The sequence below is a fragment of the Ischnura elegans genome, chromosome 9 (genome assembly GCF_921293095.1).
Source record: "Ischnura elegans chromosome 9, ioIscEleg1.1, whole genome shotgun sequence".
Taxonomy (NCBI): domain Eukaryota; kingdom Metazoa; phylum Arthropoda; class Insecta; order Odonata; family Coenagrionidae; genus Ischnura; species Ischnura elegans.
This window is the reverse complement of record NC_060254.1, coordinates 32,428,897-32,456,768: the sequence shown is the minus strand read 5'-3', so window position 1 is coordinate 32,456,768 and position 27,872 is coordinate 32,428,897. Positions and strand designations below refer to the sequence as shown.

General features: G+C 35.3%; 2 protein-coding genes and 1 long non-coding RNA gene across 5 annotated transcripts in view; 1 reads left to right on the top strand and 2 right to left on the bottom strand.

Moving 5' to 3' along the window:
- Positions 1–574: 574 nt before the first annotated feature.
- LOC124165268 (plasmanylethanolamine desaturase) lies at positions 575–23,878 on the bottom strand. Its single transcript, XM_046542599.1, has 5 exons — positions 23,799–23,878; positions 23,402–23,669; positions 22,564–22,775; positions 6,063–6,281; positions 575–3,669 (listed from the first exon to the last, which is right to left on the bottom strand). Exons 2-5 carry the CDS (start codon positions 23,571–23,573, stop codon positions 3,409–3,411), a joined length of 864 nt encoding a protein of 287 aa, XP_046398555.1. The 5' UTR covers positions 23,574–23,669; positions 23,799–23,878; the 3' UTR covers positions 575–3,408.
- Positions 23,801–27,153, top strand: LOC124165269. 2 transcript variants are annotated; one of them, XR_006866183.1, is made up of 3 exons: positions 23,801–23,888; positions 25,824–25,941; positions 26,104–27,153. It is a non-coding gene; the product is annotated as an uncharacterized LOC124165269 (long non-coding RNA). The 2 variants fall into 2 exon arrangements; XR_006866184.1 differs by having other exon boundaries at positions 23,808–23,895.
- The window catches only part of LOC124165266 (serine/threonine-protein phosphatase 1 regulatory subunit 10-like), a 49,305-nt gene continuing 48,335 nt past the window's right edge, over positions 26,903–27,872 (bottom strand). For both annotated transcript variants that reach the window (XM_046542597.1, XM_046542598.1), the window contains exon 13: positions 26,903–27,563. In XM_046542597.1, the coding sequence (XP_046398553.1) occupies positions 27,424–27,563 (140 nt within the window). In that variant the 3' untranslated portion in view covers positions 26,903–27,423. The remainder of the gene's footprint in view (positions 27,564–27,872) is intronic.

Sequence of the window (27,872 nt, the reverse complement as noted above, 5' to 3'; positions counted from 1 at the left end):
AGGTGAATAGAAAGATGCAGTTTTGAAATGATACAAGACTTGAAGAATGTTCGAGAACTGACATTCTGAAAGCATACGATGGCATCAACTTTAAGGTATTTGAAGGAAGCGACTGAGAGCTAAGATCATTTGCAACATGAGGAAAGGGTATATCATAAAACAAGTCATCATCATCATTAGTCAACAATCCTAAGATTGGTTTGACGCAGCTCTCCATTTCTCTCTCCTATCCGCTCATCTCTTCATAGCTACATATTTATTCTCTTGTACATCCTTTATAACCTGTCCTATATAACTCATTCGGGGCCGTCCCTTGCCCTTTTCCCCTTCCACTTGTCCTTCAACGATTGTCTTCATCAGACCATCGTGCCTCAAAATGTGGCCAACTAAGTTGTCCCTTCTTCTGCTTAATGTTTTTAGGAGTATCATACAAAAATGATACCCAAATAGTTATTGAAATAATAGTCTTTGAAAAAAAATCATTTAGATACACTCCGAAACACCAAATTATTGTTATTTTACCATTCGCAAAATTTAACCAATGAATTAACCTATTTGATAAATGACAATGCCATTACATACAAATGCATTTTATTCCATTCAATAGCGTACAAATAGCAATACAACAAGTTACTTGAGAAAGCAAAACACAGGCACCTGTGGTAATCACACTCTCCCACCTACCAAGATGTGGAGCAAAGGCTTCCCTCACCAAAAAACATCTTTAAAAAAATGATAACAGGATAGGTAGACAAGAAGGACCTTCCATTGCACCCAATGCGCTTCACATTAGTGGATGAACGTGATTAGTTTTTATGCCTGGCATTACAAGAAAAATAAGAAATGAAAGTGGAGCAGATTGACTGGTAGAGTGTAAACATTTATACATACATTGTGTATGAAATTATACAAAATATATTCAGTTTTTCAAGTCAGAAAAGGGTACATGGCCTTCATACAAATATATGATGTGGTTTAACCAATCTCTATCAAATATGTAACCAAAGTGGTTACTTTAATTATATTTTACTTCAAGAGTAATAAAGAGTAAACTATTATGAAGCTGCGGATATAAAACTGGAAAAACTTCAAATAATTTATTTCAAAGATAAATATGCAATTGCATTGACAATTTAAAGTAAAAATTCACATCTATGAAATTTCAAAAAAAAAAAAAAGCATTGAAAATTATTATCATCCGACTCAAATGCATAAATAATTTCATATTTTAGAGGAAAACATATAAACATCCCTGATGGAAAGCAGGCATATACATATATGGAGGTGATTACTTCTTTTCAGGGAAAAGAAATACACTTTCAAAACATAATAATATATATTTTTCAGCAATGCAGAACAAAAAAATCTAAAGGATAATACAAGTATATTTTTTCTTTGGCTGAACTGAAATAGAATATTAGCAACCTAAATTTATCTTTCAGTCTATTTTTGACAAAACAAATTCAAGTGAAGCTAATGATAGCGAAAATTTAAACCCTCTTAGTGCATTGGAGGCAATTTCATAGCACCACAAGGCGAGCATTCTTGTAGGAATATTTCCACCCTTATTTTTACCCTACATTTCCTTCTCGGTCAGTTTCCAAAAGTAACTGCAAAGGAAATTATTAACCATAGCATCTCATATGTCTCACTCTTTACAATGATAAAATAGACTAGAAATAGTTTTACCAAAAACTAAACCATTTCAGTCCTTGCTGACCACAAAATAGTCAGCTCTAAAATTGATAAACAATCCTATGTACAAAGCACATACATAAATATATCATTCACTCACCCTGTCACACACGTGTAAACTAATATCAAGCAGGAAAAGCATAACTAAAATGCAAAGACACCGCAAACTCTAGCTGTAACATGTTACAATAAAAATGTACACCATTTGCTGTCTCAGGAAAACATCAATAAAACAGAAACACCCAGTATAAAAGTGTATAAAAGCCAATGGGCTGTCTCACATTTATGAATTCATCAATTCCACATTTGCAGTTATTTCCTTTTTTATATAGCCCACAGTAACTTCATTTACCATGCATTCAAAACCTTTTCGTTAAAGTCAAAGAACTTCAACAGATGACCATTCACTCTCTTCATTTGATCCGCTTCACTGGGCCCAAAACCACATGCCACATGAAATTCTTTCATGCGTTGCTTACAATATATTCTTTGAATCTCTTCTCGTTTACAGAAGTTCTGTTTTTAGAAAAGTTTTGCACTTCAGAAATGCTTTTCTATACTAAACATACCCTTCATATTTTTTTTTCAATTTACAATCATCTCTTTGAAATATTGCCTTAAGGCTCCATCTATAACATGTAAAAATTTTTGGCAGGGATATGAACACAAAATGAGGCTGTAAGGGTGGATAACACATCAGCTAAAATTATTTCTGTAATTTTTAATTAACACATTTAAAATTCATAAAAAAATAAATACAGTGAAAAACATTCACATAAAATGATTTGTGACAGAGAAAGTGGATCCAACCTGCTAAATTCTATATCATACAGAGAAAAAAATCACAGCAGACCACTATTTCATTGGAAACAGGATGGCATTCCTATTTCCAATTACTCACCATTAAATAACTCATAGAAAAGTGGAAGAATTAATTTAAATGCCTAGGGTAGGGATATAGAAGATATTGGAGGTATCAAACAATTGCATTAACTACTTAACTCACGGAAAATTTTCTCTTCAAAACGAGAATATACAATTCCAAAAGTACTATCTTATTCTTGTTGTCTCCCAAAAATACTTCCATCCATTCAAATTACCAATTTACCAGCACTTACTGAAATTTGTGAGTCAATAATCTATTGCACTCAGATCAAAAGCAGGGATTCAATTTTAAATACATAGCAAAAAAACTGGTGATAACTTTTTTGTAACGGCATAGTGAATCACCCGTAAGTAATAAATCAACATTAAAAATGACATTACCTATAAACCTGCAAGTAGGATGATGAAATGAGGTGGACTAGAAAATAATGAAATAGATGGTTGACCTAAATTTCACCACACAATAACTTACTTAAGCCAATTTATGAACACAACATTTTCCACTCCGTAAAAGTGAATTAATAGTGATGTCTGTGCATGATATAATGTTAACACAGTAAAGAAGCTGGTGAGCAAAGGAGGTAATCTCATTCTGTGTTTACATTTTAGTTAAGATATTTGCTTTAATGTAAGGCATAGCAAAAATGTATGAGCCAAACTATATGAAGGATGTCACTGTTAGCACATTTACATCAAAGCGGTCATCCTTTCACTTGTAGTTCAGTCATAAACTGTTTTAGTAGTAGATTACTTTAGCTATAATTCACCAGTGGGGAAGGTACACTTCACACATTTTATCTAATCACCTTTGAACACCAACTATCACTCTTACGTCCTCTTCTGAGCCCACTTGAAATCATCAGCACGAGGGCGACAGCCAGTAACAGTTTGGATTGCCCACTCCAGTATGGCCCAAAATCGCACCTTTTCTAAGGGCCAGTTAAGCCACCCAGTCGTGATGCAAAAATACGTCTCGTGTGGTGCCACATGATGTGTTCGATGATGCCGCCTGGGTAGAATCAGCCTATGGTCCTGCAGCCATACCACCCATCCTGGCAGCCCAAAATAAGTGTGTGACCATTTGTGGATCTACATTCAGGAAAAATAAGAAAATCCATTTATAAATAAGTATAATTACATATCTTGAGATGAATAAAAAAAGGTAAATTCTTCCTCTTTCCTCTAAAGCAATAAGAGATATATTTTACTGCTAGTTCGGTGGACCATAAACTAATAAACAATTAAATGACAAGTCAAATGCTATATTCGCAAAGTCGTAGAAGCACACAATTAATTCCTATTCCTAATTGATCATGTTGGGTTTTTAATATTCATCCCATCATCACTGATGAGAGGCAGAGGGATTGGAGCAGGTATTGCCAAAGATCCACCGAGGATTAATCACCATAATTATGGTAGGGATCAATGGGATCAGCAAAGGCAGAATACTAGGAGGGGGACTGTCTATAAGTAGCAATTATTTAATGAAGTCAGCTGCACACTACGCAAAAAGACTTCACACAGATATCTTTTAAAAGATCTTGCTTTTGGACTGATATTTATTTGTGAACTAAAGATAGGGCTTATACTATTTCTGATAACACGAACTACATTTTCGACTATATGGCAGTCACTTACAATAGCAGTGTGAAATATTTTGTTTGATTTATCATAACAATTATCGAACTGAATAAGTAACTCCCATAAAAAGAGACGACAAATTTCAATCTGGAAAATGGATGTGGACAATCAAAATGGGACCAAAGAGAGGGAAAGTTTGTGAATAATATTATCTATATGGTATATTTGTATTCCATGTTTTTTTTTCTTTCAATGAAACAACCAATCTATAAGTGGCCAGGGTTCCCTCTCAACGAGCTGAATTTTTTTGCACTATCTCAGGGGTAAAGTTTTTACATTTGAGAAACAGGTAAGTTTGACAATGGTATACTCATGATAAAAACTCAAACAAATTCTTGAAAATGACATAGAATGTCGAAACCATGGTCGGTAGTCAATAGTTTATTTAAGTGAGGAACTTACCATTTGTAGTTTTTATCATTTATGTACAGTAGACTCTCATTAATATGAACTTTATTACAAAGTTCCAGTTATTACGAAACAAATCGTTGGTCCACAAAAAGGCCAATCTGATCTATAGTAAAAGAAACGTTACAATGAAATTTTGCTCATTATAAATTACGAACCCTCAGTCCGGGTCCCGGCGGTTACAAAAAGAACTTCACTACTAAGTTGTTAGTTTTAGATTTTTAAATGATGATATCCATTTTTTGTGATTAAATGAAAAGTGAAAAATTTCAAGCTCACGAAAACTCGACGGCTAACAATGAATGCTGGGAAAAGCCCACGTGACGTCATTCTGGTTCCAGCTGCCACCGTGTGAGGCGACCTTGGGTGCGAGGCTATGAGCACCCATACGATGCAGGCTGCTAGCAGGTAGCGCTTGGCTTAAATATGGATTATTAATACCCATCAAATGAAGGCAACTTTCCGACCATGGGCAATTTTAATAGGTGATTATTAAGAGATGTTTCCCTGAGCTCTGTGCCTCAAGCATGCAATGATAACCTCAGACGATGTAAAACTCCTGACTACTTGTATAGAATCTAGGTCCCTGTGACGTCACATGGAGTGGCATCGCATGGGCACCAATCTGGCCTTTTTCAAATGAGGTTTACGTTGACTATTAACATTAGTCTAAAATCTGATTTCTTAAACCAAATAATCTGTATATTAAGAATACACTAATGTTGGGTAAAAAATCGCAATCAATGCCTTTTGTTTTATTTGATGTGGGAAACAACCCTATTGGGGAAAAACTTCAATGAATCCCTGGTAAGAGGTTTGTCAGAGGTCTTGAATTACAATGAGAAAATTATATTAAAAAAGGTTTGAGGTGAAAAATTCCTTATGGTATTGCGAAAAAGTAATACTTATCCACAATTGCCCATATCAATCTGGTAACCCAATGCATAACTTTAAAAGTGATGTCGTAGCTTTTCCTTGTATGATACGTGGCATCTGCATTCACATTTTCATGGACTACACAGGGACTCCTCCAAACCAAACTCTAAAAATTATTATATAAAATACATAATTTAACTGGATAAGCAAGAAAAAACATGCACCTGAAGGGTTTTATAAAAATAATCTGGTAAGTCATGCACTTTTATAAATGTGAGAATGAAGATTTCCACGGTGTGTGATGCAGTTCTTCATTTCTGGTTACTACCACGTCACTTGGTGTGGTGATGACAACAGGGTAGCTAGCACTACTACCAACAACTTCAAGTTGAAGACTCCGGCAGGGACACAAGTTGGACGAGCAACCAATGCGGTGGTAACCAGAATTGAAAAACTTTTTCCAGTGTGATGAAAAAGTTTAAAATATCTCGCACAATAATTTCACGGTATTATTCTTCAGAGTTCAACAGAGGAGTAATGCACAAGTCTTTACAAACCTGATTAGTCATGGCTACAAAAATAGCCAAAAGAAAGAGGTAGCAAATCCATGAGAATTTATACTGTAGTTGATCTTCCGGGAGAGTCAGGAAATCCCAAGTGATGCAACCCAAAAATGGGATGGTAAGCATGAAGTTATCACCATTGGTTTCAATAAAGTCATGCCTTGTTATAGATGTTGGATCAATATGATGCTCCCTGAAAGGCCTTATAAAGGCCTGAAGAAAACAATAAAACAGAATTACCACACTGACTAAATTTACCACTAAAAGATTAAATGCAAAGTGAAAAAAAATACTGAATATGCATACTGCAGAAAATAGTGAAACATATGGGCTACAAAATATAATACACAACTACAATCAAATGTATGCATTGAAAAATATCTATTTTCCAATTGAAGAAAAGATCAATGAACTATATACAGGAATATGACTCCTAGATCTTAAATACAAACCACTAAAAATTCACTTCAAATTATACATAACTACCACTTGCAAGCATCACTTCCTGGAATACCTATGATGCAATACTACAACAAACCGATGTTAAACCTAAAATTATCCTTAAGACAAAAACAAAGTAAAAACTACATCATTAAAAAGATATTGCAGGCTTAAATCACAGAGAAAATAATACCCAATCATCGATTTCGTGATTAAATATTCACTTTACATAGCCTCAAGTCTGTAAATACTGGAGAAGGCCATAAATGCATTAAAACAGGGTCAGGGGCAAAAACGTGAAACCTGTATGGTAATTTGGTATATAAATACTATAAAAAACACTAGTAAAATATCAATGTAGGTTCTGGGGAAATCTCTTGAGCATTTTACCCCTAAAAGTCATTCCATTTCCAAGCAGGTCACATGAGAAGCTAATGGGTACCAGGCTACTTAGCTACATACAATATCAGGAGAACCAATCTATACGAAAGTACTCTGTTACAAGAAAGATTTGAATCACTCTGAAATAACTTTCATTAAAACTAATAATCCGTAGGATTTCTATTAAAAAACCTTTTGTAATCACTGATTTGATCAAAACTGAAAGCTATATATTCAATGGAATCTTATATCCCCTGCCTTATCTCAGCTCAGAATAGTAATCAGTCAAGTTATTGGTAATAAGTTGAATCTCAATTCTGTCGAGCCAATAGGAGTCAAATAAATTTTTATATCCCTGCCCGCTCACAATTCACCCTCCCCAGAATTCTATGACTCTTCCAAATACACTGAGTATCACACTAATGTGTGCATGGAATTGAGTATCATTTGAAACCAGTAACATTTAGAACACTTATTGACTGAAAGTATGATAATGTAGCTCTTCTGTGAATAATCTGTTATGATAAACAATTCATCACAATAATTGATGCCAAAACCAAAATAAGACGTTTAAAACACGGTGATTCAGCAGTTTTCTTGGATAGTACAACTTTTCACTGCTTTATTTCAAGGGAAACATTGGCACAAGTAAGACCATGAATCATTGAAATGATTAAGTCCATTTCCAGTAAGTCCATGAAAGCTAAAAAATTTAAAATAAACACATTTCAGCATCTCAAAGGATTCTGGCCTGCATTCTTAGTCGACCCTGTAGGGCCAACCAACCCTGGATATGTCATCAGCCCCTACATAAACCGATCTCGCCCTACATACGCCACATCAAGCCCTACATATGGCCGTTTTTGGGACTAAACGGGCCCTACTTAATGTAGGGTACTCGAACCAGCCCTACACCCTACAAAAATATGGTGGCTAATTTCGTCTGCTGATCACTTCGTTTAAAGAACCTACATTACCATGGATATTATGGGAGACGAGCTCTCATGAGCCATTTTAAAATGTACAATAACACAGCAGGAAGGTAATAATACATACTACCACATTATACACATCAAGTGAAATAAATAATAAAATTGGCTGAAGTATAAGTACAATTTAGCGGTATACATCACCATGTTTCTGCAGATATATATTAATATTTTTCACCTTTGGCACTTGGTACGCTTTTGAAAAACCAATAACGTTTATGTACAACAATAGAAAACATATTTTCATGCCTCTATTTGCCACATAATAAACTCAACTACGGAAGGTAAAAGCGAATGACAAACCTTGATGATGCAACGCAAGTTCTCACATCAATTATCATATTTGCGTAAGAGCAATTTTGAAGTAATTTTAAGACAATATGATTATACTTTTGGCTTTATTATTTATATATTTATTATGATTATACTTTCGATATGAGAGTATTCATAGTGATAATTAATGTTCCAACACGACCTGGTGGACGACACCGATTGTTTATTTACCTTGAGCTGTTGCCCTAACAAAACGCCCGAAAATAATCGGATGTCTTTTCTTATTTTCATAATTAGGTCTCATTACGCAATCATAGTGGATAATTAGTGCTGCACCATCATCTACATCAGGGGTCTCCAAAATATGGCCCGTGGAGGGCTTTCATCCGGCCCGCCCACTTGTTTCAAGTAGCGTGCGATTCTCGCTCATTTAACTCTGTGAGACGCCGCTAGGAGCATTGCAGCGCTGTACTGCACGTCAAAGTCGCCTTCAACTGTTCGTAAATAAGAAATATGCCACCGGATACTTCAGTAGACGTTGATATCGAATACTTCAGTCATCAGCAACTTTGCTATCCGGCCCAATTCGGAACTTGGAATGTGGCCCTCGTGGCCTAGTAAATTGGAGACCCCTGATCTACTTCATTTCTGAGGACTTGACGAAGGAATTACCCCCCACCAGTTATGCAGGGTTGACTGAGAAACGCATGTAGGGGCCTCTTGTTATGAAGGGACAGAAATGTAGGGTCGACTAAGAATACAGGCCTCTGATTCTCTCATTCTAGGTGAAATCTAAAATATTCCCGTGAATTGCATAAATTGTATCACAATGGCCAATTGCCTCTTCCTCATTACATTTGGAAACTGGTCTGGAAACCAGCTAGCAACATCAACAATCCTTATTTTTGTTATGATGAGTATGATCGTGAAATATTTGTAAGCAATGGTGAGGTATATGTAATCCACCTTAAGAAATCTGTGGTATATGAGTTATTAAAGGCCATACCAGTTAAATAAACTCATATGAATGGAAATACTTCCCAAAAAATAAAAATTTCATACAAAAATACTGAAGTCTTCAGCCAGTAGCTCCAAAAATTTACAATTAATTAATTACAATTGCATAGTTAATTCATACTAGGTTAATTAAATATAGCACATTTATTGACAATTTCAAATAATACATAATAAAAAAAAGCTAGATCTCAAGAGCTACAGTACGAGCTATTTTGTAAAACAGTTTTCAAAGAGGTTTTATCATCCAATTCATAATGCTTCAACCGTTCAGCTATATTAACATCACATTCTAACACCAATTTAGGCCAAAAAGACAAGAATATCTTTGCATTCAGTTCAAGTAAGGGGTTAAGAGCAGATTGACATTTGAAATCCAAGTGACTATGATCCTGGGGTCCTAACAACATCTTCGGACAGGTTAAGACACTTTCTTCTCCCAATTGATGGTTGCCTTACCAACCAAAAAACAGGTTTCCGAGATATTACTGCCTATTCTGATTGACTTTAGGAAAAATACCTCTAAATTTCATCATCCTAGGGGGTTGGAAAACTGGCTATTACCTAGCATTATAGGGGATGGAAAGCCTAAAAATAGAACATAATGTATACGCATAAAAATATTTTTCTGAATATGAACAACTCTTACTTTTAAAATAATCAGTGCAATAATGCAACACTGAAGAGATTGCAAGTTCTTTTTTCATGATGCTTTAGGCAAAGCAAATGAGTACAATCACTAGCCACTTCCATGTGAGATATATATGCCCTTATTTTATTACACAGGAAAGATGCGCCCTTAGTAAGGAAAAAAACAAGAAAAAGGGATATTGAAACTTAGATAGGTAAAAGACAGCTCTCCTAGAAAGAACTAGATGAATAAGGTAAAACAAACATGGCCATTTTCAAGGCAGTTGCAGTCACCCAGAACATTTTAATATAGATACATTACTTAAAAGAGTAAAATAAAAAAGTAATATAAAGCCTTGTACCTTGAGGTTGGCAACAATTAATGATTAACGTTTACCTACAAATACCAATGCCTCGAATAGAGGTAACCTACACAGACAGGACTCGAATCAGTGACCTTAAGTTTAGCAGGGAAAGACTTTACCCCACCTCCACTGCAGCCTACATTCGAATCACTTAACAAAATAAATGTACACATTAACGCATTTAGGGCTGTACTCTCAGACAACCCTGTAGGGCCAAGCGACCCTCGATATATCATCAACCTCAACATAAACCGATCTCTCCCAACATATGTCCATTTTTGGAACTAAACAGACCCTCCTTGGGGCGTAGTCCAGTACAAGCTCCCATTGCCCCAGAACGCTTGAAGCAAGTTCTTGCATAGTCCAGTAGAGGCTACATGAGTTCCCGCAGCCTTCATGCACGTCACGCATGACATCACTATATTCACCTCTCTCTCACTACAAATACTCCTGTGAATGCAAATGCAAATATGTACTCCTCAAATGCAAAAACGTGGGTGAGCTGAAGCCAACCGCGATTCAGCACAAATTTGAACGAGAAGGAAGGCAGAAGAAAATGGTGATCATAACACTTGTAGATCAGGCCAGCAATAATATGGACATTTGGAGTTGATGGAAAAAGTGGCTAAGAGAGATGGGATGGTAAGTGCTAAAAAAATTGTTTATTTATTGGTTTATAGAAATATTCAGGGGAAATTACGGTGAGCCAAATGGCTATAACACAATGATTTTTACATTTCAGATTCGATGTTCACCATGGGCCTGCTTGAGGAAGGAATTGAGCGGCAAGTCCAAGGTATCTTATAAAATTTGTTTTGATAATTTATTAATATTTAAGCTCAAGAAAGCGAGAAGTGGAGATAGAAAATGACTATTCGAAGTTAATAGGGCATGTGGTGGGTGAACTTTCCGGATGAAGCATTCTGCTTATTATTAAGTATTTTTTTAAAGTTAATTTGATTTATTTGTTATTTAGATCTATTATTAGTTACTCAAGCTATAGATTGTGTGAAATGGAGATAGAATGTGGCTTCTAAGTTAAGGGTACGTGGTGGGTGAACTTCCCAGTTGAAGCATTCCGTTTGTGGCATTGTGTTGTGGCCTAGCAAATTTTCTGGTTGCAATTATAAGTTGTCTAGTATACCAAGCCAGAGTATGCTTCCAAATAATCATTAAAAGTTATCTTGTAAACTATTTTATTACTTTGATAATGTTTCAGTCTACCATAGAAATTTGGGGTTTGCAGAATAGTTTGAACACCATCAGTAAAAGTATTATCTTGGAATTTATTTAAGAAGTGAAGTCTAAATTTTAACCTCAGATCTGAATCTCAGATGTAAACATTTTGTCTGTGGTGATTTAAATGTATTGTTTAGTTAATAATTTTTTAACTAGAGAGCAACGTATTCTTTAATCTTTCCAACCTTTCTCCATAAAGAATTATATCCTCATTGAAATGATGTGGGATATATCTCCCTCTAATCTTCAACTAAAGTAGAAGTTCAATCAATCGATACTCAGTAGTATTTTAGTAATTTTCTAAAGGGCAGGTTGACACAATATCCCAGATTAGATCAATTAGCCCAGTGGGTAAAATCTTCAGGAAAAGCTTCGATCTGTTGTTGTGTCTGAACATGGTATCCCATGCAGATCTAAAATAAATAAGGATTCTTGTGGTCTACCCAATGGATCAAACCTTGCCCCTACTTTTTTGTGTTATTCATATTACTGGCCTCTCTAAAAGGCTAAGTAAAGTACTTGGGACTTTACCAATACTTTATGCAGACAATGCTTGGAAAATGAATGACTAACAAAATGCTACAATCGCTCCAGCCATGATCCAGTTGGTGGAGCACCGGTAGCACAGAGAGCGATAGGAGCGGAAGTGGACCACGAATTTGTAGCATCTGAAGCAGGAGCACTCCGCAGCATGTATTGAACTACACCCTTGATGTAGGGTACCTGAATCAGCTCTACACCCTGCAAAAACATGACCCAATCACTTCGATTAAGGAATCTACATTGTAATGCATATTAAGGTGAGATGAGCTCAGATGAACCATTTGAAAACGCACAACAACACAATAGAAAGGTAATAATACTACCATATTATACCCATCAAGAGAAATAAATAATAACATTGGCTGAAGTATAATAAGTACAAATAGTGGTACACATGCACCTTGTTTCTGCAAATATATATTAATATTTTTCATGTTTGGCACATGGTATGCTTTTAAGAAACCAATACATCATTTACCTACAAACACAGAAAACTAATTTTCATGCCACAAATTGCCTCATAATAAACTTAACTACGGAAGGTAAAAGTGAATAACGAACCTTGATGCAACTTGAGTTCCCACATCAATGATCATATTTACCCCGTTCTTATCACTATCTTGTACACACAGGTTTTGAAGTGATTTTAAAAACATTATGGTTCTACTTTTGGCTCGATATTAAAGTATTTGTAGCAGATAATTAATGTACTGACACCACCTGGTTGACGACACCGATTGTTTATTTACCTTAAGCCGTTGCCCTAACAATACGCCCAAAAATTATCGGACAACTTTTCTTAGCGTCATAGTAAGGTCTCATTACACAATCATAGTGGAAAATTGGTGCTGCACCATCGTCTACGACATGACCTATGTCATCTCAGAGAACTTGATGACAGAATAAGCCCCCACCACTTATGTAGGGTCGACCGAGAAACGCATATAGGGTCCTCCTGTTACGAAGGGATGCCTATGTAGGGTCGACTAAGAATGCGGGCCTTAATGTCAATTGCATCACAATGAGGCAAAAAAGTTTTGACAGGGGGATAGAAAGGTTTAAGTTCATGGCTCTGGATAAGGATTAGAAAATGAAATACATGCCTGAACATAGATTTTGATGTCAAAACACTATCCACAATGATATAACAGTATAAAAACAAACTCATGATCTGTAAAGAAAATAGACTAAATAGATGAAGTTACTTCAATATTGAACCATGAGCAATCAACTTTTTACAAGCAAGCATTTGTAACTTGTTAAAAAATACTAATACTAGGAAGTATATAATTTAAATAAAAATAGAATTTAAAGAAACTCACCCATGAAAAAAATGCTAAGAGACACTCCTTCAGAAAAAAACCAACACGTTAACCAGTAAGTAAATACCTATCTTCAACAAAGAATTTTCTTTAAACTTAACTTAACTGTTTTCTTATTTGTATCATTCGAATGAAGATTCCTTCAAATATGTGGCCCAACTGGCAAAGATTAATAAATACTTATCAGCAAGGTAAAAGTGACAATCATTAACTATGCAGTAAGTCCTATGTATGAATATGAGACTGAAATTTCAAAATGGAAAGAAAAAATTATTTAAAAAAATCACAAAAAATGCATTCCCCATATTATAAATTTAGCAATTCATAATTAAATTATATCTTTTAAAAGCTTGCTAACAAGGTGGAAGAATATGATGGCTGTAAAATGAAAAAATATAATTACTTATTTGAAATGTATTCTTCTAATAGTGACGCTGTTGAGAGAAAAAATTTGAGCTTTCAGCCCTTGCAAGCTACAAATATGTGAACTGAAGCTTACATCTCCATGTTGTGCCATTTCTAATAATGGATTAATTATGCTAAAAAAAAAGCTTTACCACGTGAAATTTCTCCCTCCTTTGACTAGGCAACTATCTGCTATACCAGTGAGAAAAACAGTATGGTATCTTGCCGATAGATTCAAACAGTAAGATATGCACATATTCAAATATGCTAAATAATGTACAATAAAGGCATTTGGTAGATATTTCAATGAACAATGGAAAACTAATATTACTTCATCTCCCATTACTGGATGCGGAATATGGATACCATGTTGTGAAGCATTAGTTTCCCAATATCTACTGTGTGTTGCAAAAATCATGCTTGATTTGCTGCTGAGCACATTACTTTGAAAATCCTGCCATGCTATATTCAAACAACGGAGGTGGTAAAAGGATTTTACAATTAAAATAATTACATACGGCATTGACATTTCCTTAAATACTTTTGGCTCCTAAAAGACAAAACAGAGCAATCCAAGTATCAACATCACTCCCAAAGTTTACAAAAAATGTAATTTTAACACATGTGCTCTCATAATGAGAAAAAAAGAGTAAAATTAATTCACTGAAGCAGTAATATGGCTCCAGCATCCCCGTTTTTTTCTACATCACATAAGAGAACAGAAATTTTAGTTATAAACTTCAGATGTACAGCATACAACAGAGACAGAAGATTCAAACAAATTATCTGCGAGCAAGGGAAGTGGTCACCATTAGGCACACACTTGGAGCAAAAAGCTTTGAATAGCATAAAAACTTGAACAACAGCAATACTTCATATTTCCAGTTTTCTATTCTATATCCATTACTGCTGACAAAAAATTTCAGCAATAAACAAATTTTCACCCCTAATGCATAATAGTTCACAAGGAACAAAGGTGCTGAGCTGTCAGTCACAAGGGCAGTTTATACCACTAACAAAATTTTTCCAATAGCTGCCTACCAATTTTAACTGTATCAGTCTGGATGAGAAAGTATTTTACTTTAAACTTCAATGCTAAAACTTTTTCTATTGCAACCTAATTACACATATTCACGAGAAATCGTTAAAATCCCATGCAAATTTCTTTGCCATTTTTTTCTACTTACAATAAGTTTAATACACATAATATTTAGCAATTTCGTTTTCATAAAATATAAATATATCCATAAATAAATTTATATTAAGATGTATTTCATAAATATTTATTGCCTTTAGAATTTTATTAAGATTATATATATTCATTGATATTGGAAAAAAGATTCATTTGTTAAATTAACTGCAGGTAATTTCACTATGCATAGGTTCTCGCTGTAAGTTAACTAAGGCTTCCTAGTACTCCGAATGTAATTGTCCTCCCATGAATCATTTACGAGCAATAAAATTTCACATTACTTACTTTAGTAGGGTCTATCTATCTACTACTTAAAAACTGCTCGCATATGAGGTAGGAAGTCTGAATATACTCGGCAAATCCTCCCATTTGGCTGCACTAACTTTTCCAGTCCTACAGGGGATATTACACGCATGATATTAAAATAAAACAATAAGAATTAAATGACTTTTTGTTGCAATCCAGAACTGCTCAAGAATTTAAGAGAGACTTCATCAAAGAACATCAGTCTACCAATTGTTACTAGCTTTTAACCACATTAATTAACAATGGCTTTGAATTTACAAATAAATTTCTTATTGGGATTTTTTAATGTAAGAGGAAAATACATTTATTCAAAACATGAATTAATTAATCACTTAATTACATCAGTTTACTAATCCTATGATTTTGGTCAACATTTACACATAAATTATTATTTTTAGTGAGAAATGAAATGGGATCTATGAGAGACATAATATTAATAAGAAATTAACGAATAATTTATTTGCACATATGAAATACAGCCAAAACTGATGATTAAGTGCATTTATAATTAAAAGGAAATTTTTTTAAGGATATGTTCCACTGATCATTTGTATGATAGGTTTAGGTTTTAATAGATCATTTTATGTATGCATGCCATTTTTCAGCCCACAACAGACAATTTTCTGCTAAGCATGAGAATTTACAAAACTAAATTATTCTACTTTCAATGGATTAGATAAAATTTATCTCATCTTGAGAAAATATAAAAGGCAGCAATATTATGAAATTATTTTCACAAAACCACAGCACAACCATTAAAAGGGCATTGGAAGGAATTAACTAATACCTAATACATAATACCTGACCGAAGGAGAAAATGAAGAAAATTTAAAAGCTAAAAATTATGTCCCGATGGAATAAACTTATGGGACTCAAAGCTGGGGTCCCTAGTGGAAAGCCCCACCAAACTATCCCTGTGAACGTAGATCAAACAGCATTACTAGATGTCCATATATATCTGTACACGTACAGTAAGTCCTCCACATACCAACAAGATGTGTTGCGAGACCTTGTTGAGACGAGTTGAATTTGTTCTTAAGTTGAAAAACCTAAGCAAGCCATCATATAGGTTAACTATCCTGCAGAATGCAACACTGCATTATAATGTTCAGTTATGATGCTGACAAACTGATCTTGTTCCACATACGACGTGGTTAGAGCCGATAAAATTTCATTGCACATGTGAAGGAAGAATGGGCAAAACGCTTAACTGTTACTGACTTCACAACGGTTTAATTGATACTTTGTTTAGTCTGTGCCCAAAGTGCAAGTTCCTCTCCACAACACTACATTGCATTGGCCAACCTCTAAGGTTCCAAATTTGAAATTTTGGACAAGCTTGAATTTTTTTAATGTCCATAAGTAAAGGACTTACTGTACTCTATTTTCATAAATTTTTCTGCAATGAAATCACATCTAACTGTCATGAATGGAAACTTTTCTTGGGTTCAACTGAAAAAGTTCAATAAAAACACATTGTGTTGTTATATCATTCCCTAGTGTCACACTTTTAGTTCATAGACAACAGTCAACACATGATGGTCTGCTCACTTAAAAGTATGTTTTTCTGAATCCAGCGGTGGTGGTCGGATCACATATTTTTCCTTGTTTTTGCACTGTGATTAGTGAGTCCTCGCTACGGAATTATTTTGGGCTATTTGAACCAAGTTCTTGTTCTTGCAAAATAATTTATAAATAAAAAATAGGTTTATAATAAAAATGCGTACTTAAAAACATGTATTTGTTCTGAAGTTGTGAGAGAATAATTGTATACTTGATCACTCCCCGGAAAAATGCTTAAAATAGCAGGCCTCAAGGGCTAGTCAAATGTAAAGGGCGACTGAACAAGAAGTGCTAAACAAAGCACGAAGTGTGCCATAAATATGACAAAAGTGAGGGATTAAGGGAAGGCAGCCCGCCTCCCTTAATTTTGGGAAAAATTTAAAAAATGGCAATCTGTACGGTGGCTCTGCAATGGAAGCATTTATATTACCAAATTGAAAAACCAATATCTAAAAATAAATGGCAAATATCTAAAATAAACTTGCCTAGGCATATTAAATCTCAAAGACATTATTACTGAGAAATATTGCAAAATCAAGTGCTGCGGAAAATTGTGAATGCCCAAAACAAAGACCTTAATCTGCCCCATCTAGACAATGTTGAAATAAAATAGAAACACACTGTGTCAGTATTTAGCTTTTAAGAGGAACTTGCAAAGAAGCTTCCAATCATATTGAAACAGTTTCACCACATCTCATCTGAAACATCTAGTTTCATCTATCAATTAAGGAAGGCTAATCTCTCTAAAACTGCATAAACAAGTGACTTTGTATGCAGTCACATGCAAGGATGCAAATATATTGGACCAGAAATAGGGGGGTTCAAGTTAAAATTCGAGCAAAATGATTTTTTACACCAATTTCCCCTTATAGGGATGTTCTGGAGGAATAGAATTTTAGAAGAGAAAAAGCATTCAGGAAGAATTCTTATCTCGGCAATGATAAAAAGTGAGGAGCGCATGCAAAATCTCTTGATTAATTCCATTTGAAGGTAAGTTCTCATGCCCTCAGCTTATTATTAACTTTTACCCTTAGTTACCTTTAATTTGAATCTGTTTCATACCTTTTCATTTGGTCATCCAAGCTAAGAAATGCAGACTACGAAATATTTATTCATAGTACGATTGGCCTCATTTCTAATACATGAACTACATATATACTAATTTTTAAATTTCACATAATCGGAGGCAAATAAATGATGTATTGATACCCAAATTTTCAGCAGTTATGCTTATTAAATTTTAAAATGGAAAAATAATGTACAGGAAATGCATGAACAGATGATCAGGACTATGTTGAAGCAGAAACAAAAGTCACGTATTTTACTGGAATTTATATATATCAGTTATCCAGACATGAAATCGGAGACTTTAGGAAATTACACAGGGCTGGGCAGTATTTCAAATACATGACCTGAATGTATCTTGCATTTTGTACTTTAAACACAAATTTGTGGTATTTTCCCATTCTACAATACAAAATACATTTGTAAAATACTTTTGAAGCAGCGATGGTTTCGTTACACTACCACACACTATCAAAGTTCGTCCTTTGCTGTCTAATTGGTGGAAAAATGTATCCCTATAATTGCTGCGATTGCTGTAAGTGTCATTCGGATGATAATTTTTAAGAGCTTCCTCAATCACTTAAGATATCATTGCCACTACCCCTCCAAAGGGATGGAATTTATGATCATAAGAAGGTAATTGTGACCTTATTCTTTTATCTTTTGAGTTTGCAAAAAAATATGCCTGCACTACTTAGTTTCCTCTATAAAATTTACATCCGGCAGATGATTGTGACGTTGAAGAAGCAGGAAATGTAGATTTCCATAACTTAGAACCTCAAACAGTAGATGATGAGAAAGAGAAAAACACTACAGAAACACTGGCATAATTCTACCATACCATTAAATGCGTGCAAGTCATACCTTAACACACATCGGGAACCACTGATTTACCTCATGCTCTGATGAGTTCATCTGACAATAGAATACATCATCCAGCTCTTACGAAGTTCTACACATTATGGAATGTAACGCGTCAACCAAAATAAGTCTCTCACGGTTTATTAAGATATCAGTTGTTGAATAATTGTTCTACAAAGTGGAATTCACTACGCAACTTAAGTCAATTAATGAATCGCTAACATAGGTTGAGTGAATTGTTAGAGATGCTTAATTTAGTCAATGCATTCAAAGAAGTTGAAGTAGAAAATTTAGAGGAATTCATTATCATCAGGAAGCGAAATGCTATTGCATTGAGCCTAAATAACACAATCATTCTTTCGTCCCTAACCATTGATAGTTCCAGCGATCACTACAACAATGGTGGAAAAACGACTGTTTCATGCAGTCATTTTCCATGATGGCTCCAGGGATGGGAATCCCATCCTTATTCCATTGCTGAAACAATGGGGTGGTTTCCTATTATTTTTTTACTGCCTAAATCGAAAGATTAGATTATAAATATTACTCCTGGAGTACGTATTTCACGCTTTTAGATTTTTAAATAACGATATCTATTTTCCGCGATTAAATGAAAAGTGAAAATTTTCAAGTGCTCGAAAACGTGACGGCTAAGTATGAATGGTGGGAAAACCCCGTGTGACGTCATTCTGGTCCCCGCTGTCACAAGTGAGGTGACCTTGGGGCGAGGCTTTGAGAGCTAATACGACGCAGGATCCTAGCAGGTAACACTTGTCTTAAATAAGGATTATCAAACAAAGCAAACTTTCCGACCTTAGCCAGTTTTAATAGTTGATTATTAAGAAATGTTTCCCTGGGCTCTGTGCCTCATGCGTGCATTGGTAATCTCAGACGATATAAAACTCCTATCTACTCGTATAGAAACTAGGTCCCTGTGACGTCACGTGGAGTGGCATCGCATGGGTGCCAATCTGGCCTTTTTCAAATGAGGATAAAATTGACCAATAACATTCGTCTAAACTGGGATTTCTACAACCGAATAATTTGTATATTATTAATACACTAATGGAGGGTAACGAATCGCAATCAATGCCTTTCCTTTTCTTTGATGTGGGAAACTACCCAATTGCTGGCACCACCCTACAGCCAATCACAACTCATGGCCGCAAACAGATATTATAACGCCATGTTTGACTTGTAATGGAATGACAGTTGTAGATATAGAAAGCTGCAGAATAAGCGGTGGAAAAGGGACAGCGGAATGACCGTGTGATTCAGGGAATGTTGGGTAGAGTGATCACCTTTTTGGACCCTGAAAAGGTATCATCTATCACCCCGAGGGACGGAAAAATGATCATGTGATTCAGGCTTTGTATTACCTTCAGGGCTAGAAATCCTATTATTTTGGACAAGTACTAACTACACTAAATTTAATGGTAAATGATTCACACAGAGTCATGCAGCTGGAACAGCAACAGCATTAGTGAAAACTTTACATAATAGATTTCAATTATTTTCAGTTTATCTCCTATAGTGAATGAGGCTATTGTAGTTTCTTGCTTTCATCCAAATTTCAAGATGTGGTGGCTTCCAGACAATTTTTCAGACTCAGAACAAGAACACACAAAGATGCCTGCATTAATTGCCAGTGCATGCGATGATACCTGCGACACTATGAGTGTAGGAGAGGATGACTTCTTTGTGCTATCGAATACAAAGAAAAGCAACATTCCCGTAATGAGTTGGAAGTAATCACATATTTTAAGGACAAAAACAAAATTTCTGCCAAGTCTAGCCTAATATGAAGAAAATTTTGATCAGATTAAACACAAGCCTATTCTCACCTCCAACAGTGGAAAGACTACTTACACTTGCTGACTTTACCCATCCCCCTGTGAGGGAATCTCTGTCTGACACACTTTTTGAAAAACTCTGGGAATAATTCATGCACATACAGCAACATTTGAGAAGTTTAATAATTAAAAATGCAAAAAATATAGTTAATGAATGTTTGTAACTATCCTTAACATGCTAAAATAGGTTAGAGTTTTTTTAAAGTTCTCTTACTTAGTTTCCTTAAAATGCTATTTGTGTATAAAAAAAACATTTATCATACTCTTTTGCATTTCATATTTGGAGCAGTATTTTGTATATCGAATACTAATTCACCTGTTTTTGCCCAGCCCTAACATTACAATGTATATTATGTAATGTATAGTATGTTGTGGCCATCACTAACAAAATAGTGGGAACTTTTTCTCACACCTCGAGCTAAACGATAAAATTAAAAGTTAACTAGATTATGCAGTTCATTTCTTTCAAATAAAATAAATGCATAAAATGCCATATTTATTGTATTAATTTCCAAAATCATAAAATACCTTGAATTCCAATTTCAACTCAACAAATAACCTAAATTGTGCAACTCAAAGGGGAAGAGGGCAATTCCAGGTTTGACAATAATTCGGTATGTAACAGTCAAAGAGGACCTTGGCTTCTTTAGCCTGTCCAAATAACCATGGATCTAAAACTCATTTGATAAAGAAAACCTACAAAATCACTGCCTCCATGACAGTATTGAAATGATACAGATTAAATATTCAAGCCAGTATCTATCTAATCATAAAAATATGCTCTTCAACATTCTTTGTAAAAAAAATACCTCAACAACTGCTTGGAAATCAGTACACACTAACTTTTAAGGTATACTTAATGGATTTTTAACATGCATACTTTCCAGGAACTTTCCATGACAAGTAAGGACAGAGGGTATGTTTAAGGGGGTGAACATACGAGTCTATGTGCAAAAAAAGTATGCTAAACCCACTTCTGAAAAAATGGTTGTGATTTATCACAACTTTTCACAGCAATGCCAACTTCTCTCGATGACTTGGAAGTACAACAGCCTCTAGGTCATGTTGTTGCGGGAGTAAATCCCACATTAGGTAATGATGTTTCAGGGCACTATCTCATTCTTTAATCACATCATCCTGAATACTAATCTGGAATAAAATAAAGTAAATCCCTACAAAGCAACAACAATGGAAATCTACTCACATACTGATAACAATTTGAACCTAAATAAACGATTCCACTACCACAGTAGTGGTGACAATTCAACCAGAAATACCTATATTTTAGGTATTAAATGATGATAAATGGGATGCAAAATTTTCCAACTAAAGAAAAACCATCATGAGCTTAGCTTTGTGGCTAACTTCCACACTACCTCACGTAAAAATGCACCAGTGTGGAATATAATAATGTAGAATGGCAATTTAGGAACATTCCACAATTTTTATGAATCGATTATAAAATATCCTCAATTATAATATGTATTTGATTGCATATCATTTGTTTCATACAAGAATCCAGGCGATATAAAAAAGTCTTCAGAAAAAAAATTATCATTTAATACATAAGTTTATGCTCAAAAAGTATACTAAACCCACTTATGAGAAAACAGTTTTGATTTATTACAACTTTTCTCAGCAACCCCGACCTTTCTTGATGAGTTTGAAGTACACCCACTACCACGTCATGATATTACTCTAAAACATTAACCATACTTGTGGTTGCTCCCAGCAGGTTTGAATGGGGAAAGGCTATAATACAATAGGAATCATTATTTCAGTATCATTAAATAATTTTAGTACTCCACTGAAGCTGTATACCACCAAGAGACGTCCAATATTATGACGTTCATAATTAATTTCTATTGTTTCATCGATTACTCTCTCATTTGCAGAGCAAACAAATGGTATACTAAAGGTTGCCGTTGGTGATCGAAATTAAATATGACGACCAGTTCCGTTATGGCGTTATTTATATTTCACTTAAGAGTATGTTTATTTATCGTGGCGGTGTTACATAGAAAAATACATGCTTGCTACTCTTAACACCTACCTTTCCAACGATGGGTAATTCCACTGATCCCCAAGTATCTGCTCCCCAGTGAACTAAGCCGGAACCAAGATCGGCAGTAATAATACCACAGAAAGCAGCAATCAAAATGGTACTCAAGTTTTCAAGACGAAAATGAAGAACAATGAAGAATGTGTTCACAACCATAAGGGTGATGCATATCCCCACACAGATACATTCTTGAGTACGCTTCCCTATAAATCAGAAAGTTTAAGAATGAACAAAAACTTTCCAAACAATAGTCACGTAAGCTAAAAACCAGAAAACGGAGGTCAACATGTATAGTAGCACACAACAAAAATCAAACGTATACCAACAGGACAGTACATAAAGCCAGAGCTATCTCCCAAGAGCAGGCGAGTACGTTTGATTCGTTAGCAAAGGTGAAGCGATGAATACGCAAAAGCAATACGCGGCTACTACTTTATGCTTCAAATGAAAAATTCTTGTGATAAAATCTTTATCATAGTGACGAATCATCAATAGTAAGATGGAAATTTGGAATTACAAAAATCTATTCGACGTTATTTCACCCATAGATTCTCTATACATTACCAAACAAATATGCAACTCATTCAAAACTGCTTCAGTGGCAGCCTCAACAAAATAAAACTTATCTACTCCTCCGTAATCCAATCGGTAAAAATGGGCGTGAGCAAACAACCATTACGAGAGCCCGGTAAGCTGATTTATTTCGATCTCTTCAAATCAACGAAAAAAGTATGACCGGAAAGTGATTCCAAAAATCAAAATCAAAGAATCGACGGAATCAAATACATTATAACTGCTATTTAAGTAATTCAGAGATATCTTCGCTTACCTGTACTATAGAGATTCGCTAACTCCTGAGCTCCTTTATGATTAGGTCCCCACCGAGGCTTAGAGGTTTCCTCGTGACATACAGAAGAGTTTGCGTTGGGGTCATCTTCTAGCATGGAATTTTCAAATATTTGTTTTTCTGTCTTCACTGGTGCTAAAAAGTTGGACGCCATACTACAATTCAGCTTTGTACGATCGCCGTCTCCACTGTACTAGTCAAGCTACATTCTATCAAATTTACTTCCAATATATGATTCCATGATTTTTTTCTGGAATGTTTTTAATAATTAAATATAAAATTAAGTAATATAATTATAAGCATTTGAGTTTCATGACAAAATTTAGGAATTTCATTGATTTATTTCCTAATATCAAAGACGCCAATGACCTGTGATGACCTGTCTGCTGCGATGTCCTTTGAGGTGTCTGAGGTCTTGGATATCTTGATTTATCTTGGATCTTGTGAGACCGGCGTGATCTAAGTGTTTGTATGTGGTACATAATTCCGCGACCTAATTAAGTCGTGAACCAATGTCTGAAGTCTCTTTTCATTTTCGTTGTGAGGTTCATTTATGAATTCATTCTCGAGAACGTAGATCTTCTAACCAACAGGTTGCTCTCTTGTTACGCTTTGTATTGACAGTCGTCTACAATGTCCGTCTTTCATTCGTCTACACTGTTTCGTTTTGGCAGTATTTTTTACTCGCATTTGATTCTGTTAACCACGTCGATCTCGAACTAGAGTATTACAACATACCGCCCCTGAATATTAAGGAGGTGTGCGGGGAACTTGAAATTATCCACTTATAATCATGATTAACTGATTCTGAGTTGATTCAGAATTGATCTTAACTGATTTTGATTGGTCGGACAGTGCTCGTACATGGATGGCCGACGTACAAAGATTGTTCGTTTTTGTCAGGTATTTTGTCCAGAAATGTTAATACGCACTTGCTTGTGTAGTGGGGTGTGGCCAAAGTACGAGTAGATTGGAGTAGATGGACTAGCGTGTGCATGTGTCATGTACATACGCGCTGTGACGTAGGAGGAACCTCCGCCGTCATGGATCTGGTTCGAATCCCCACGGGCCAAGAAATAGGTATTATAAGCGTTAATCGGCCTCTCGAAAAATCAGTACAGCCTATACACACCCTACCTACTTCCTAATCCAATCACAAATCATTAATTTGGTTTAACTGATGTTTCTTGCTTTCTAAGTGAGCAATTAGCAAGGGGTGTCTAGGTATCCTAACCCAGTACCCTCGAATATTTTGGTGGAAAGTCGGAAGTATTACACCCTTACAAACGACCCCCTGCTCAAAACGCCTATCGAAATGTTATTTTGCTATCGCCCTACTATTTACACCCTCTCATTAAGACGTTCACCTCAAGACTGTTGACTCCATGGTTAAAGTGAGAGGGGAAATGCTCCTTTCCTTTGACGAAATGGTATTGATCTATATTTCATTCCATATCTGCTGCACAGGGTTTGATGAATATTAGTTGTTGACGTTCATTTCCCCCTTTCTCCATCGTTAATGGTTTTGCCTCTGTTGATATTAACTCAAATTTCTTGCTAATTTCAACCTAATGCATGTGTGAAGCCTTAAAAAATTTCAATAATTCTTGGTTGATATAGAACATATACCAACAAACTGTGGTCTTTGCACTAAAATCCCAAGAGTAGCGTGACAAGGTCAGTGATCGCTGAGAGCTCATATTACAGCCTCTACCTAAGCTTTTTTGAATCCATTCACCAATAATAAAATGAGGGGCCAAGTGGCATAACTGCAGTATGTGCACCCAAGGGTGACCCTTGAATTTGGTTCACCTGATCTCACAGTGATGCACCCAGGGTTGACTACGTTTTCACATCCTCCGAGGTACCATTTTGAAGGTACTAGAAATTTTCTTTGAGCCTAGGGCCTCCTTTTGCGACTGATCTCCCTGTCACGGCATCACTCTCTTGTAACTTATTTTCACATTGACTTACAATTCACATTACTCCCAGCGATTCAACTTGAAGGTTGGTTTAGATAAGTTAGGATACAGCTCACCCTGGACCAAACTTCAGGCGTCTGAATTTCTCGCATTTAGGGTACAGGGTCCAGTTCCTTTCCCTGGACCACCTCATACTTCAAGGATTTTGTTTGGTAATGTCAGAAGGCTTCAACCGGGACTGCTTGATCACCTTAGTTACTATGCTCCCCTACAATTCACATACTTAGGACATCACATTGTTTTAACCCAAAACCCATTTTTTCTTAGCATGCAGTTATAAGCCTATAAGGAGGCAGTTAAAGATATCAGTAGTTTTTAAGAGATTTTTGTACAAGAATAGTAGTTAATGAGAGTGATTAATGTATTTTTTATGATCTATAGCCTACTTTCTGAGATTGGCCAATTTCTCAACCTTTCCATAGGAAGGACCTCAGAAATTTACTGATTTTACTGGCTGTTGTATCCAATGATCATGATACTTGGCAGTATTTCCTAGCCCTTGCTCTCCAGCAAGCAAACAGGATAGGTACTGAGTCAGAGGTATGCTAACGTCACTAAATGTAGTGAGGGGGCCGTAGCTTTCATGGATTTTTTTGTCATTATGTACTTTAACCACTGATTGGCTAAATTTAAGATTATTTAGAGGTGTCAAATAGCCATTTTTATCTCGACCTGTCCTATACTTTTCTCTCGTGTCTGCAGGATGGCATAAATTACTATATTATAAAAAAGACAAAAGTTTACACAGGAAGTTTCTGTTTCCATTTTTTCACCGATGGTGGATGTATGGGAGGAGCCAATGTCATCTTCAGCTGAAAAATTCAGCCATAAGCCGGAATTAAATGATCGCTTTTCCCATTCCTTGTGAATAATAACTCCAGTAATTATTCACATGATCGCCCAAAACTGATTGTCTGACAAGCATTTTCAGGGATTACTCCAGGCAATAAGGCTTCTCAAAGCTTTTTCTATCACTCAGCAGTGATCCTCTGTGGCTAAGAACATCGTTTAGCTTATCTAAGTACATATGTAGGTGGTAAAAAGTCATTGTTACACTGCATTTGGTCATTGAAAGAATGAGAGCAATAAATTAAGGGGGCAGGGAAAAAAATGGAAAGTGGGTGGGCAAAAGTGAGCTGCAAGTCTGGAATGGGTTGCTTACACTCATTTCCAATGCCTAAGACTTCAGAAATTGACGGTATTCCAGACAATTTGCTAAAACTAAGCAATTTTGACTTTTAATATTCTATCTTATCAAAGAAAAGTATCTCAAGCTAAACCTGATAAGAAAACCATTTTTCTGATACGATCCTATGCTGAACAAATTTTACTCTTGTAATAATAAATGTTAGGGTAAAAATGGTTGATGTTCAAAATTAAACCATCAATAAATTATGCAAATGGCAATGATGAGAAAGAAATGTTAAGCTTTGGTAGTTGTTAGTCAATCGATTTTTTTTAAATGCATGAAAACAGCATTCAAATCACTTAAAAAAGAAAATAAATTTCTATTGGCATTTCTTTCATTGAATTATGGTCATATTTACATTAATTTTTACAAAATATACATTTTCTATAAACTTGTGAGATACAAAATAAAAAAGTTGGAAAACTGACCATGATACTTTCACAATCATTTCAATGGAATAATCTATTCCTCCAAGTTCTGCCACAAACAGATTGAATGTCATTCATTCTTGGTTTGTTAATCATAAATTAAAACATATTAGCACCTTTGAACAAATTCACATGTCCTTTTCACAAAAGGTTTTTTGCACTGCAGCCTATATAAAATTGCCACTCAAGCTAAGAAACACTAAATAGCTTGGATCAGGCACCTAACAAACTCATGTTAACACAACTGTATAAATATGTACATATATTCTGCCTATAATGCCACCTGCTTAGCCTCCATATTAAAAATAATGGAGAAAAAATACAGCAGTGAGCTAGGCATAAAAAATTCACAGCCATCATTGCAGTCATTAGGAGGACAAATGTCACCAGACTCAAGTTTACTTCTCATTCAGAGTACATGTACGGCACTGGGGGACCATTTACTCCCGGATGAAGGAAACTACACTGTTCACCATTTCTACAGTAACCAGCTCGAAAATGCTTGCAAGGTGTAACTCGAAGGTTGCCTCTCCCTCCTCCTCGACCTGGAAAGTATTCACAGAGTACATGAGAATTTTGAAAAGTAGACATAGACAAATAAATAGAAATAAGACAAGTAGAATGAGTATCAATCACTACTGGAAGTGAATGGGCAGCATTCCTCAACCACATTAAAATAACTGAAAAATACTATTAAGTAATCAGCTTAATGAAGCAAGAGAACAAGTCAATTCAGCAATGTTTTGAGACAAACACTTTTTCTTCATGGTGACCTAAGCCATCACCTCAACTTTTCCACATGAAATCATGTGCTTCAATTTTATGATTCCATTCACAAGAAAACAATTTCCAGG

Bases quoted from the DNA above. Each gene is read 5' to 3' on its own strand.
- LOC124165268 (XM_046542599.1), bottom strand. From the start codon at position 23,573: ATGGCGTCCAACTTTTTAGCACCAGTGAAGACAGAAAAACAAATATTT. The intron at 22,776-23,401 runs GTAAGCGAAGAT...TCTGATTTATAG, and splicing joins AGCGAATCTCTATAGTACAG to GGAAGCGTACTCAAGAATGT. The intron at 3,670-6,062 runs GTTTGTAAAGAC...TCCTGAATGTAG, and splicing joins TTGTAGCCATGACTAATCAG to ATCCACAAATGGTCACACAC.